This window comes from Atractosteus spatula, chromosome 12 (assembly GCF_055471065.1).
Source record: "Atractosteus spatula isolate fAtrSpa1 chromosome 12, fAtrSpa1.hap1, whole genome shotgun sequence".
NCBI classification, from domain to species: domain Eukaryota; kingdom Metazoa; phylum Chordata; class Actinopteri; order Semionotiformes; family Lepisosteidae; genus Atractosteus; species Atractosteus spatula.
The window spans coordinates 10087778-10103445 of record NC_142717.1 but is presented as its reverse complement, the minus strand read 5'-3'; the positions used below and the strand labels follow the sequence as shown (position 1 = coordinate 10103445).

Genomic DNA, 15668 nt, shown 5'->3' with positions numbered 1-15668 from the left:
GTTGTTTACCTGAAGGTACCTCTGTTAAACCAGCTATCAGCTTAAAACAGTCAGAAGGGGAGGTGGTACCTTCTGTCAATCTTTTGAAATTCCCACCTTGTTTTATGGTTTTAAGGTTCAATTAATGTGAGAGGTGGCAAGGAGATGTAATTTGTTGAAAACGTAACTGGTAAATCTTTAGATATTTGATTTGGTGAAAAATATTCATCTGCACACCTTGATAATTGAATACTATTTTTTTATTTAGAAATTAAGAGCTTCAAGGATACCTACACTATCCTTTTGTACTCTAAAAGCTACTTCAGCAGACTACCTGAATGTTCATAACTTGACTAGAGCCAGTGCTTTCATTGTCTTCAAAATAAGATCAGTAAAGAAAAGCCTTTTAAAGCAGTCAGGAGTCTTGGGAAGCTACTAAGAATGTATCAACCAGACTTTCTGATAGCAGGCCAGCATAAAAACAAATTGTGAAGGTTTTTATGTAAAACAAATCTTCACATTCTTAAAGCTTTTGTGAGGTGGTAAAAACGCATTAAGGGTGCTTCAGAGTCTTAAAAAATTAAGACTTGTAAATATTCTCTTTGCTAGTTAAACTCTGTTATGGCCCTGAATTTGGCCAATGTCTGTACATCAGGTTTCAAAGTGCGGTTTTACTTTATTTAAAAGTCAAATGTTGAAACAATTTCCTACATAATTTTTAAATGCCTATGGTATGCCTAAAGCTATTTTACATCTGCAAGTGCATCAATTTCACAGTAGTCTACTAATCATTACTTGTAATTGCAATCTGTTTATATATATATATGGTAAAACCAAGTTTAATGCAGATGCTTATCTATTTTAAAAAGACAAAGTTAATATAACATATCAATGTGTATGAGATGAAATTTTCTGGTACTTTCAAAGTAACCGATTTAATATAAAATGTATTTATATTTTTAGGAATTGTAGTACCTTTAACATATATTCAGATTCAGTCAGTGTGTTCAAAAGTAGATCAGAAACTAAAAGAGCAGTGGGTTAAGCCAGTTTTATTTATTTCCATTTTCTAATCACAGTTGGCCTGTTTTTGTAAATCTGATTATCAGGTTAAAACCTGTAAAATGTAAAATAATGTAAATACAGTTATCAGTCTATGCAGTAAGTTTGTAAATATCCCGATAAATCTTAACATAATTTGGTAGATTCTACCTCTACTATGAGCTTTTTTTGTCGACATTGCCTAGGCACTGTAGTTTAAACACATTACTTTGATGAAAGTTCATACAACAGGAAGCTGTGTATTAAAATAAATATAAAAATATTTAAAATGTCCTGAAAGTATTCGTTTGATCATGTCTGACTTTAGGCATATCATAGACTGAAACCAGCAAGTTCCAGATGTTCATCTGTAACCATGGCTAAAGAGCCATGCTTTGTTTTTAAACCTAGACGTGCTTCTTTTTAAAAGCCACACTTTGTTAATCATAGACCTGCTTAGATCCTTCTGCTATACTGCTCCCTTCAAAGATAAACTGTCAACATTCCACAGTAGGAACAGAGCAACGTCTGTATTTCTCTAGTAGACACTATGTATATACTTTTATTAGTGCTGTACAAGCTGTTCCAGCATCTTGAGCTTGAGTCCTTACTGCTGCTGCGAGTTGAATTTAGTGTGTGTGCAGGTAATTGTGTGTGTATGGGTGTGTGTTTGGGGGGTGGGAAGAGATTTCATCTCCGAGGTTAATGGGGTTGCATGACAAATCATGGAAATATGCCACATAACCAGAAAAGAGAGAAAATGGTGCTTAGTATAATACAAAAATAACAAAGTAGTTACGTCTCTTTGCATTTATTACTGCGGTATTTTTAAATAGTTCTCTGCCTTGACTGGTGTCTATTATTTTCGTTTATCGTTGTAATCACGAGCAGCTGGAGCATTGTAAGCTGTTTAAAAATCCCAGTCTGAGAAGGTTTCAAAACATTTTGGAATTCTTAATGTTTTCAATCAGTTATTGCATAAAGAAATGATCCTCTAGAAAAGATATTAATGATGATGAAATGTCGCTTATGCTCATGTTTGGATAAGGCAACATAATGGTCTCTTACACAAAGTTCTTCAAAAGATGACTAGTCCTGTATGTTTTTTTAAGGGGGAGCTTTCATTGGTAAATGGTGCCTCACATTTTTTCCATATGGAGTGTTTGAGTATGTTAGTGAAAGCTTTAGTTGATAAAAGTATTGGCAGCTTCAGTTTTTGCATGTGTCCCAACAAATATTGCTTTTTCAATCACTTTTGTAAGAAGGAATACCTTGATATCATACTGTTCAAGAATGGAAGGAATCTAATGTTCAACTTCGTATTAGGCCATCTGGTTTGTGGGAGTTTTGGAATCCTAACGTTTTGTAAAACAAAAACAGTCATAACTGTTATTGTTTTGCCTTTGTTATGAGATTTACATTCAGAAACCAGTAATATAGAACATCATACATTTTAGATATTGCTTCTTTCCAAATTGTAGTAAAATAGTTTGCAAATCAGCAATCTAGGCAAATTCTCTAGCAGTAGAATGTTTTTAATTGAACACAAGAAGCAGAACGAATGTATTTTGAGAAGCCAGCTTTTTATAATACATGAATATAGGTAACTGACAGTAGACACATATGTAAACTGCAGAAATACACTGGCTCCCAAAATGGCACAGATATTTTTACAAGTGTTTCTGTCTCCATTTAAAATGTCTTTGTTGTGGGTTTTTTATGTTTTGGTGGATCAACACAAAATATTTGACATGCAAAGACATCTCTTGCACATTTTGTGCTGAGTTTTCATGCTGAAGAAATGTAACATTGTGCCCATATAATCTTGTGGCCATTTGCAGTTTTCTTATTCATAAGTCTCCAACGTGGATATTACATTTATCCCATGGATAAAAATGCCAAATATGTCATTTCTCAGCTTCCATAAAGTGTGTGTGAAAGTTCAGTAGGCACCTATAAAATACTCATTTTGTACCTCATGAAATTTACAAATGTACCACAGCAGGACAGCACCAGCAATTAATTAACATTTAAAGATTTTGAAGAATGATTTTGGTAACCCAGTTTTCAGTGTGCACTTGAAACCGTGGAATACACTATCTACCATTTGAAAGCATTATATCATTGTTCAAACTATATAAAATCAATTTCTAGTAATATCAGTGTAGTATGAGAGCACAGCCTGTTTCAATCATAAAGTAATCTATTTTTATTTTTTTAAAGATGAACTAAAAATTCTGGTAATGGGACTATCCATTTAAATTTCGAGGTGCACACTGAATAGAGAGTCTGAATCGGAAAATGGTTCTTAATTTTGTAATGGGTCTGAATGAGAAACCTAATATTGTTCTAAGGATTTATCCAGTTGCTTAATATTATTTTGAATAACTTGTGTGTATATTATACTGTACTCATGGTAAGGTAGAATTTACAGCAATGAAGTTTTTAGCTTTTTTTGTAGTAAACACTGCCTCGTTTCAACCAGACTGGTGTTCTTGCAATTTTAAAACACTTTTATCTACGTTTTTCTTTGTTTTGTAATTGCAATATTGTACAAATTACCCATGGCTGCAAGGTATGTACTTGATAATTATAGCGGTCATTGCAGAATGAGTTTTTTTTAATATGGAGACATACAATTCGTGTGAAGAAAATCACATGATAAGATAATGTACTGTTAGTAATCTATGGAAATGTGAGATTCTGAGCAGTTTATGCCTTTGTTGAGTATAAACCCGTCATTTAGTAGGGTTCTTTACCAATGTACTGTGAGAGTTAGACTTTTTTCCTCTAAGTACAATATACTTCCTCTTAAATAATTTGGCAGCCTCATAGTTAACTCTTTGTGGAATACATCGGCTTCTTAATTTCTTTGGCAGACTTTGCCACAAATAGCTGGTGTGCTTTAGACCATTCAGTACTAACCACTGATGGTTATTTTTCTAAGATGAAGTGACTTCACCGCTGCCACTGAATCACAGCCAGAAATGTTGTCATAAATTTGCGAATGACAGAAAACTATTATAGGGCTCCTCATATTTAACAGCTGATGCCATATTCATTTAAGATGCTTATTAAAAGCAATTTATGACTAGAAAGAACATTGTTTTGTACTTTTTTTTTTTGCATGAGGCATTAATGATTTTGGGAGGACCTGGCTTTTTTAATACCAACTGGATCTACCTCAGAATGAAGGTCAGGTGCTACAGTTGTTATCCCTGACAGAAAATAAACCACAATTGTGACCAAACAGCCAATACTGTGTATATTTGTTAAAATAGTAATTGTGGACTAGCGTGATGGGTGTTTTCTTGAATATGTCATAGGAGTTCAGGGGACGATTTTTGTAATTGGAAACAATAGTACAAAGGGGGGGGGGTCTTTGCATCCGAATATTGTTTTAAAACTTTTCTCCCTTTTTAAAATGTAGTATAGACTTAGTAGACAAGGTTTTTCAGTTTTGTTAACATTTTACTTAACCTACTGCTACTAAATGAAGCACATTATATAGGACAACATTTGGGGATACATAAAAGGTTGTGCTCTTAATTGCAATGGAATTTGGAGATGAAAGTCACTTAAAAAAGCTATTGCACAATAATTGGTCTATTCCCTGGAACTAACTTTTCTCAAGTGAATCTGTTGGGCAGTATTGAGCAATAATTTCACTGTAAATGAGGTATTCGAGCACTGATTTGAGTTAGAGGCATGTCCCTACTTTTTGTACTTTTCACAAGTAAAGCAGGTTAGATATCTTGCAGTGCAGAAAGAATAGGGTGCAATTGCACAGGTTCAGTCTTCTAAATTTTCTCCAATTTATTTTCTTTTCATTTCAGATACCATACTTTTTTTGTTGCTTTAACTGGATTGATGTATTGAAATGAAGTGGGTTAGCCTTAACTCTAGTATCCATTGTCTAGGCATAGCAAAATGAATTCTGTGCAATAGGCTCAATCACCAGCATATTAATACACTTTCAATGGATCATTTGGCCAGCGAGAAAAAGTGGTGTCACTGCACCTAATAAGCTATGTTTTATTGATCAATGAAAATTATAAAGTAAAGCCTGACTCATTTGTCAGAATAAGTGATGGCTGCAATTTTCATAAGGGTTTTTACTACATTTTATAAAGGGAAGTCTTTTTATTTTAGAAAAGGTTTTTTTTTATAATACACATACTGACTGCATATTATTGCATATAGAAAGTAATTTTAGACTTTATTCAAATTAGAAGGTACAAAGCTTGTGTGTATATATATAGTGGAAATTTTCATTTTTGGTGCAGTTTGCAAAATAATTCAGCAAAGCTATTGTATTTGTTCCCTATGTCTCCCTGGCTGGAAACATCCCTTGTTTTATTTGTGCCTTTTTGTACAAGCAGTTTCCCTACTTTGGTTAGCTGTAATAAGTGTTATCCTTTTGTTTCACAGCACCACATAACAAAGTTCTAAATACATATACAATGAGAAATTACCGTGCATTCTTGAATATGCTGCAAAGAATGATCAGTATTGGTGTTTTGCACTTTCTAAGCAGTGACATGATTGCCTAAGAAGCTGGGCAAATAAAAATTAAAAGACGAGGTATTTTATGCTAACAAGAGGATCTATAAAAATTCAATAACTTTGGAATGAATATGAAGTACCTCATAAGCCTGATATATGCTGCATTGATTTTTGTTTTACCATTTTATTTGCTGCTTAGTTGAGTGGATTTCTATACTTCATAACCGAGATCACTTTGAAATGATTTTGCCCCCATTTCTTGTTGGTCTTGCTGTTCACAGGGTACTGTGCATATTGCCTTCTAGAAGTGATTAACATTTAATGACATAAATTTAACTCTTTAATGGAATGTATTCTTTGTAATACACCTTGGTAAAATGACACAAGCACTTTTGAACCTTTGTTTCTTTCAGTCCCATGACAATCAGCAGGCAAAACGTACTAGACACTATTGTTTGTGCACCAGAAGGTATTGATGTTTTGATGGGATCATTATACTGCTAGCTTTTATTAGCATTTAGTGCAGTTTGCAGCTTAAAGTTAATTCATTTTCAGTGGTCGTAATGGTTCGAATGGATAGAGCCGCAAACCTAAAGAGTAGTGTTAATGGAAGTACTTTTCATCAGGCAGTTACTCAAAATAAGCCCGAGTTCCTGAAAGTAAGACTAAATGTAATTGCCAAATGTAGCTTGCCTGATCCATTCCTAGCAGCTTGGTGATCAAAGTACAAATCCATCAAACCATTTCATGCTCGGCACCTGTATAGGCACGCCATGCCATATGTTGGTAGCAAGGCAGCAGTCTGGAGTCCTGAATCAGAGGGTTGTTACTGAAAGAGTACCTGGCTGGGATACTACTGTTGCACCCTTGAGCAAGGGACTGCATTCACGTTGCTCCAGTAAATACCCTGCTCTGTAAATGGGTCTCTAGGTTGTCGTTATGAATATTCTTTCTCAATTTACTTATCCGTTAAATTAAAATGGACTGTTATGACTTTGTAACATCCTTATACGTCCATCATCTTCATTACCCCCCAAATCAAATAGCTAAGAGAGTTATCTTCTTTGGGTAAGTAAAATATTTAGGCACTCCTGACAAAGTAATGGGCTCAACTTCAATACTGGGTGCGCAAACTATTTTGTGAGCATACGTTTTTGACTTGCATCTCTTCCTTTTCCAACAAGTGCAACTGTCAACTCAGGTATCGGCATTGAAGGGCTCTGTGCTCCAGCTGAACCACTGCTTGCACTTCACTTTTGTCTTAAATAGCCCTATAATTCGCGATGGGTTATAGTTAGAAAGATTGGCCTTAAAATACATAGTTGCACACTGTAAATTATGCTCAAATTTTAAAATATAGTATGTTCTGCTGTTGGCTCCTAACCCATAGATGTCACATCTACCTCCTCCATATTCTGTCATTTAGAGTTTGCAAACTACTGTGTTTACCATACCATGGAAGAGCTAAGTAACCAAAGTTACTGTTCAGGAATACTGCACAGTGTCTTTTGAACACAAGGCCTTGAGTCATGAGTTTTTTTTTTTAACATATGCCAAAATTGCTGACATTTCCATTGAGGTGAGGTCTTTTGTTGCTGTTTTAATTCATTCAGTTTCACTGCTAAGCTCCTTGTTATTGTAAGTATGTTGTGAGCATAATTTACATTTTCCTTTTGTTAACACTTATTAAAACTCCAATATGCTGTAAACCCTGTTAGAACATAATGTGAAAATGTATCATTTAATGAAGTTGATATTAATGTAGTTCACTTATAAGTTTTTTTTTTTGCTTGACTGTATTACGTTCTTAATAAAATTTAAACTTTTAATGTTTGTGACTTATTTCCAATTTGTTCTAAAACATAATTGACCAAGAGTAGTGTCTTGTTTCACTATACTAACCAAACAAGTAAGGGGCTTTGGAGACAACTGGCTTTATAGTCTTAGGCCTGGTTTGCAGTAAGAGATCTTATTCTGACTTGTTTTTTCTTTGCAAGCTGTGTCAACTGCAGTCCTTCCACCATTCAAATAGGAAAAATTTTGACCTGGACAAAAAAACCATGTCAATTACTGGTGAATGTCTTTGGTCTGACATATGTCGTTTAAAGTGCCTCCCAAAATAAGCTGGAAGTAAAATTTTTAACAGTTCTAATTACTGCATTCTTTTGTAGCTGAAGCATATGACTTCAAATCTGACTTGAGTTCTCTTCTCGTGTTTTTAATAGAGCGTATAAACTTATGACTGGCATTAAGGCATGTGCTGTGAAATTAATGATTGAGTTGGAAAACGATTGTAGCCACAATATAAAAATGTAAAAGCATACTTTGAGAAACATAGCTAATATTTTTGTACTCTTTTTTTTGTGATTACCAAATAGTGTATGTTGTTAGTGTTGATAAGATTTCAGCAGTTCGATTAAATGCCAAATGCTGTTAAATTCGTTTTCATCTGCGATCACTTGTCATTAATATGGACTCCTCTTGGCTATGCATTTTGAACTTCCTGCACTTAATCGACATACAAATAAAACACTTAATGGAGGGAAAATTACAAGTCATACAGCTGGCAAAGAAAAAAGTATTTTACTGTTGCAAATCGTAAAAGATTAGTTGATTGAACGTAAACCCATTGTAGTTAGGATAGTTGGGAAAAGGAGGTTATGTAGGGAATGGCTCCCCCAAATTGCACCTGGAATCAAAGTTTATTATATTAACATCGTCCAACTTGGCAAAAGAAAAAAGCAACGGAAGAATATGCACTTTCAGCATTTCACATGATTACGAACAGAGAAGCATTATAAGATGTATAAGACGTGAATATTAACAGCATTTGCAAAAAGAACGTTTTTATAGTCCTTGAGCAAAAAAAATCCCGATGCAATTCGATTCCTTAGTTATTGTCTAAAGAATCGAACCTTATTCCAACCAATCTAAGTAATAGATTTAATGCATGTCTAACATTTCTCTAAGAAATTAGCCGGCAGAAAATCTTGCGTCCAAAGAAATCGCGACACCGTCGCAGGATTCAGGTAATTTGTTTCAGGCATTATAAATTCTTTGCGCTTGTGTTAGTACTCCTTAATTAGTGGACAATTTTGGGGACTCATTCCTGCAGTACATACGCTATTTTTCAGCCCTGTAAACTGCGGTACTGCAATGTGTTTGCCAGCTGATTCATGTTTTGACTGCACATGAGGTTGCTGTAGAAACCGAGAAAATTCTGGACAAATGATGAAATAACGTTCTAGTCTGAATTGTATAGTCTCATTTCGAAAGTAGAAAGTTAATTAAACAATAGACATTCGCAAACAATATTCTGCTGCAAACTATAAAGACTGGTTAAGTTTCTGGTCCTTGTCAAATACATCATTCATATATTGTTTCAAATAATGTCGTGTTCTGTTTCATTTAAAGTGTTGAATGGCATTTTTAGTGTTTTAAAGATACGAGCGGCACTGCAAAGTCAGTAACTCAGACACTGTGAAAGCTTTGCTTCTGGTTTTAAAGAGAAAAAAAACTTACGAATTCCACGGTTGTTAAATGTCGAGTTTCAAAAGCGAAATGTGGTAAACCTCGAACGAAAGCAAATTATGTCGGCGAATACTGCCGAGCATTTCCCTTTAAATTCATACTCCAGGGCATTCAGCGTGTCAAACTTTCCAATAGCTCATCGGTGCTTGTAATAAGCCACTGCTGGCTCTCTGAGAAGGAGTTTTGATGTTTGATGTTGTGTTGTGACATCCACTGAAGGTAAGCAAAATATTTCGTTTTGATACGTTACAGCGATTTAACATGCTGCAATATTTTGCTTTGAATAGCACTTAATGCAAAATTGTTTGCGAGACGATATTTAATAAAGGTTAACAGTGGTGCATCTCCGCTTCAGTCTTTCTTGGCAGTTCAAATATCTTGGAGTCATCGAAGTGTCGTTTTTTTTTTATTCAGTGTTGTGAAAACCGAATGATGCAAATTGAAACTGACCACAGTTTGTGTTCTAAAAAAGTTAGTTTAATGAAACATGAACAAGCTCGGCTTTATTATTCACTGAATAATTGAGTTTCATTAGTTTGTATTTCTTATTAAAGCTTTCAAATGGCTTCCACCTGAGTTTTTCTTTTACGGTTTCCAACGCAGGTTTAGGTTGTTTTCCTTTGTCCGGTTACAAAAAAAAACTGTATCCAATCGTTATTAAAACTTAAACTATGGATCAGACTTTTTCCAACAGTATGTCCTTGGACGTTAGGAATCCCCAATCTTCTGTTTATCTTCATAGAGAGAGAGATATTACTTGTGCTGAGAATCAAATTGGATTTGGCTGAAGATAAGCTGGTCGCGGGAAGATTTCTTCTTGCATTTATCAAAACGTCTTTTATTTCTATTTCCCTTACATACAGTATGAAAAAGCCATTGTAATACCCTGGTCTGTCTTGCTAATGGCCTGCAGCCAGGTTACTCAGTAGGTTTTCCTATATAACCTATTAAGTTATCAGCCAACAGCACCTAGGCGTGCCAGCTGGGTATTATAGTCTTATTTTTATAGCTGCTACTGTACCAGACGTGTTCAGCACCAGTTGTAAAGGTAGCCTACCCCCAATTAATGGAAAAAATGTCATGTTCTCAGTGGCAAGACATAAGAAATCCTGATCTTTTTATATCATTTTTCAGTTTCTTGCTAACCTCCTTGTGAACATTTTACGTGGATTTCTTAGATTTTCTCAACAAAAAGGTTGCCCTACAGTACGTGCCTGTTCTGCTTCCATGGAAATGTTCCATCCGCATTTTGCGTTCTCGAAACAAACGTGACTGTCGGTATTTGAAGCTTAAAATAATGAGCATATTGATGGGGAGTGAGAAATAGAATGTTGCCGAGTGTCTGGATTTAACTTCCGAAGACTAGTATTTAAGACGTCAGTCTATTTTACGGTAGTTTTAATGCTAATAGTTTAGAAGTAGAAAAGGGAACATATTTAACTTTAGACATTTCTTGGAATATAAAAATGAAAAAAACGGCCAAATTTTTGCCAAACAAAGGAGGGTCAAAATAACAGGCTCCTTCTTTTTCGAGATGAAGATTCCCAATCTATGCAAACCCTAAAATCAATAGGGTTTGAACTATACTGTGGGCTTTTCAGTGACTTGTTAAAGTCTTTGCTCTAGCCTTTCAGTGGTGTCCCCAGTTTCTTTCATGATTCTGAGAGGTCCAGTGATGTTCCCCTCAGACATTACCAACAAAGAACCAGTTGTGGGTTTCTCACTCCTGTTAGTTGCCTTTTTGAGGCTGACTTTTACAGAGATGTGTTCTTTTAGGTCCAGTTGTCAGAAACAAATCTGCAGCAGGTTGGACACATGGGTGGAAATGACCATTTCAACAAGTCAACAAGCCCACTTAGATGATGTTTATGGTCAGCTGACTATTTTCTTATAGAATACCATGTTGTGAAGGGAATTTAATATTCATGGATACCATATCCTTATATCTAAATCTTTGTGTGGGGCCATGGTAACCCAACTACTATTCACTGATCTTGTATGTTCTTACACACTTCCTGTTTATATAGTCAGCTCATCAGCCTACATGTTCCAGTTTTTCTCTTATCACAATGAAATCACTTTCTGAAAGCTCTCCGCACCCATCTGAGGGGCTAAATGCCAGTAATCTCTGTGTACACAATTCATTTTGAACTCAAAACTGTTTCGCAGAAAGTATTGTTTTCCTTCTGTAGGATTGTAGTAATATTTCCAGGTGTCCCCCTAATGTGTACTATCATTGTATGCTACGTATGAAACATCCTACAGGCACTTCACGTAATTTATAATGCTCACAAGTGAGTAAGGCTTAATATATATGCTAGAAACTGATTGGGAGATTTGGAACAAACTGGAGCAATGTATTTCTTTGTAAGCACAGTTAGTCCCTAATCTAATTGAGGAATTTGTCTTGTGATGTTTAGGAAACAATGACACAGGCTTGGCTGCTAGGCTGCCTCCTGCTGTCGTTATGCACTCTGTGCCTTACGGAAAGCTTTCATCTGGAACTGGAGATGGAGCATGACTGGGACTGGGGGTCTGGACTGGAAAATCTTCTCCACAGCTTCCCGGCCGACAGCCCTTTTGTGACCGAAACCCCCGAGAAACCGGTTAACTGCTCCCAGCGCTTCTGGCTTCCCCCGACCTCGCCCATCTGTTGGGAGAACATTGCTGGACCGGAGGAGTTTGAGCAATCTCGCCTCCTGGTGCTGCAGAACCGGGCAGCTCTGAGGGCTGTGTCAGAGGCCAGCGGTGTGCAGGAGGGGGAAAGGTCCTACAATCAGCAGGCCAGGGAGGAAGTCCTGGCCATTCAGGCTGATCACCTCAACATTGTGCAGACAGCTGAGACAATGCAGAAAGTCTTCCAGAATCTGGAAGAAAAGAGGAAGGAAGGTACAGAGCTCTTGACCTTTTCAAGGTGAGTAACCCGTCTTGCACTACTCCAGGAAGCAGGTCTCAAGGTTAGCACTTAGAGAAAAAGGTAGAGTCATTAGTACTTAAAGGGGAACTGCAGTCCCAATTTCTCTGAGCAACACAATAAATTAATAGATGATATCGCAATGTTTTACAAATTCCAACTTAAAATCAACACGAAATCATGAACATTGTGAAAGTACTGTATGGTTGCCATGTTGTCGCAAACCGCTGGTCATGTCATGGACAGGAGCAAGAGTTTGCGACATGAAGCTGCCCTTCCTGCTGACTAATGGAATGTGATGTACGAGTGAATAAGTACAGGTTGTGCAGCAGGTATTTTGCTGCAGAAATGTTCCAAGGTGATCTACACGCAGAGTTAACAATTAAGTAGCGTTTTGTCGACAAAAGCATCTCGATGTCGAGAGCAATATTTCTATTGGATTAAAAGAGATTTATTCACAAGCCCGCTTGTTTCCAATAGGGCTGTTTCACTTCACCTGACGTTTTGTTGCCTAATTCTGAATCCATGACAATGACAGCAAAATTGTGCTGCGCATACCTGGAAATGTTATTGTGTTGTGTAAATTGGAGGTTTTACACATTACTGTATACATTTTACTTTCATTTTGGTTTGAAAATGAATCATTACTGCCAGTTCTTTCTAACTCTGCAATATACCCTAAAGGGTTGCAGTTTCCTTTTAATTAAGGAGCTTGACATCTTCCTTAAGTCCTTCCTGTGAGCCGTTCTGTCAGAAACAGACAGGTAAGTGCTCTGTATGGTTAAGAGTTACAGAGTGCTTACGTGGAAGCCAGACAGCTAGCGGAAAAATAAAATAGGTTTACATCCGCACATCACCAACACTGAATTCTCTGAGCATGAAGTCATGTGGATCGGACGCAAGTCCAGACGCATCAGCATGGGCTGCTTGGTCCAAAAACGAACAGAAAATATTCTGGATGCCATTTGTCTTGCAACTAAAAAACTTCACATGTTGATTTTATTTGCAGGCCCATCTGGTTTGAGGAAATGTTGCCTTTAAATGTAAACATGGAAACCCATCAAGGGTCCTAATTCTGATGTAGAGTGGGCTTTAATTACGAAAAAATATCTAAGTGCTTGAAGCACAGCCAAATCCTAAGTATTGTGCAGCAAGCAACACATAATCTAATCCCGAGGTGCTGATTTACACAGGATGTGTGGGAAGGTGCTGTAGATGAACTAGTCGTTTTGTCCTCTAAACTCTGTGATTTCTTTGCAGCTTTAAGGAGAGGATCAGCACAACAAAGGATTCTATACAAGGACGAGAGCACCTGGCAGACTTGCTGGAGAGACAACTGGCCAGCCTGGAAGGGTCTATTCACATCCTGCAGCACAGGCTAGCCAAGTTACTGGCCTGATGATTTTGTGAGTCAGCCTGCAAGACAGCACCCTCTCTCCCGATCAGCTTAGTATAGCAGACGCCAGAACAAAAACTTGATTTGCTTGGCTGTATGCCTAGAAAAGCAAATGAAACCTGTTTTTACACAGTGTATGGTAGCCTATAGAACTTTTTTTGTATCTCAATATCCATTCTCTGCATGCTGACAGTCATGTACTAAATTCTCCATCTACACATAGCGCTCCTACTTGAAGTTCCTAGCAATAAAATCTATTTTTATACTTGTAACTTGCTGCCTTTATTCCATAGTACTTTTATTCTTCTGTAGGAATGAGGATATTCTATGGTTATTTTTAATTTACAGTTTTGTATAGTACACGTACGTATGACTTATATACCACTAGTTCATTTCACTGTTTTAAGTATTGCGATATGACTATACACATTCCAAAATGGGGTCAACTCCCATAAAAAAAAGTTTCAAAAAGAATGTTTTTAAATGTTATTTTCAGCCTAATTTGAGTCTTTACATCACAAGCAAGATCATACTTGATATAAAATGTCATTAGCTGTAAAATGAAGGATTTGCTTGATGACCATGGGAATATAAAGTGTGTTAGGGTGGATGGAATGAAATGCATGGTGGTTCTGTGATAGAGAACTGCTTGTGATATTGATGTGTTGAGGGGTGTCAGACAGCATGCTGCTGAAAGACAACATTTTAAGCACTTGGTTTTCTAAGTCTGTGTCCTTGCTGCAAAGATGATGATGATGATGTCTGAGCAGAGAATCAGTGGATTTGTAATGCACAACAACTTTCAATCCCAGGTGGTTAGTCTTAATTATCTCCAGTTAAAACAAGATAATATTAATTGGCTCCCCCCTCAAAATTACATTGTCCAAAACTCACTTTTGGTGATACAGAAATTGTTCCCTCAGATTCTGTTAAGAACTTAGGAGAGATTTTGGACTTATCCTTATCTTTCAACTCACATGGCCACAAAGTCTGCAGCATATCCCTCTTACATTTACGAAACATATCCCGTTGATTCTTTGTTTTACTGATGCCGATGTTTTGCTAGCTAGATCATCCAAGAAACAACTTCAGAAACTACAATCTCTCCGAACTGCTGTCGAGTGCTGAGCAAGCCTAAAAAAACCTGCACAGATTTCTCCTGTGTTGAAAAACCTGGACTGGCTACCAGTTGACTTGTTTGTGAACCTACCAGATGCTGCATGGTCTGACTCCTGTGTATCTTACAATTCCCACACGTCCCAGACTTGCTCACTTTGCTCCGCTGGCTCTAGGCTCTTCCAGCTTTCCAAAGCCTTCACATCGTATGAGAGGGGACTGAGCCTTTTCAGCAGTGACCCCTCTTCTTTGGAATACTCTTCCTCCCCACATTAACGACCCACCCACTGCCGTTTTTAAATCTTGCATCAAAAGGTTTTTTCATTTCTTATTCTCTTTTTCCTGCTTAATATTCATTTTTATACGTATCATACAAAATGCTCTAGCTTGAAAGGTGCTAAATAAGAATAACCTTGAGACCAGAAAAGGAAGAGTGTCAGATTAGATATTAAAAGTGAATTTGAGCGATAGAAGTCAAAAGAAAAATATTTTTTAATAGCCACCAGAAATCCAATTCTTCCAGGTGAAGGTCACTGCCACCTTGCGCCTGGAAGCACAGACCAACCTGCACAATTTAGTTAATACACCCAGTCTGTCTTTAGACTATGGAAAGAAACCAGAGCATTTGAAGAAAACATGTTAATAGTAAAATTTATAGTAGTTTTTACATATTTTTGTAGATATTTACCAGGCGGCACGGTGGTGCATTGGGTAGCATTGCTGGGGCCCTGGGTTCCATTCTGATGTGGGGTGCTATCTGCATGAAATCTATATGTTCTCCCCGTCTTGTACATGAGTTTCCTCCAGGTGTCTCAGTTTTCTCCCACAGTTCAAAAGCCTACCGATAGGTGAAATGGCTTGTAGGAAAACTGGCCCTAGGTATGAGGGTGTGTGTATCTGCCCCGTGAAGGGCTGGTGTCCCATCCAGTGTGTACCCTGCCTTGCGCTTGCTCCTTGTTGAGACAGACGCCGGCTCTCCTGCGACACGAAATTGGAAGAAGCAGTTAATGGCAGCAAAATGTATGGAAAGATATTTACCTTTCGGATCTAATCAGTCTAAATTCTCTTGAAATTGTTCCGTACTGACAGTGATTTCTTGAAAAAGAGGTTTCACTGCCAGAAAAAGTCAAAACCCTCTTGCATATATTATGTAATTGCTGTAGTAGAAAAAGATGAGAGGAACTA

The 15668-nt window shown here is 37.0% G+C and overlaps 1 protein-coding gene across 1 annotated transcript; it reads left to right on the top strand.

Annotated features, from left to right (window-relative positions):
* The first annotated feature begins 9026 nt into the window (after positions 1–9026).
* LOC148822630 (uncharacterized) lies at positions 9027–13622 on the top strand. The gene is made up of 3 exons (XM_088929690.1): positions 9027–9276; positions 11478–11971; positions 13232–13622. The coding sequence occupies exons 2-3, from the start codon at positions 11484–11486 to the stop codon at positions 13368–13370; spliced, it is 627 nt and encodes a 208-aa protein (XP_088785816.1). The 5' UTR covers positions 9027–9276; positions 11478–11483; the 3' UTR covers positions 13371–13622.
* Positions 13623–15668: the final 2046 nt, after the last annotated feature.

Coding starts and splice junctions, on each gene's coding strand:
- LOC148822630 (XM_088929690.1), top strand. CDS start 11,484: ATGACACAGGCTTGGCTGCTAGGCTGCCTCCTGCTGTCGTTATGCACT. Junction 11,972..13,231: donor GAGCTCTTGACCTTTTCAAG/GTGAGTAACCCG, acceptor ATTTCTTTGCAG/CTTTAAGGAGAGGATCAGCA.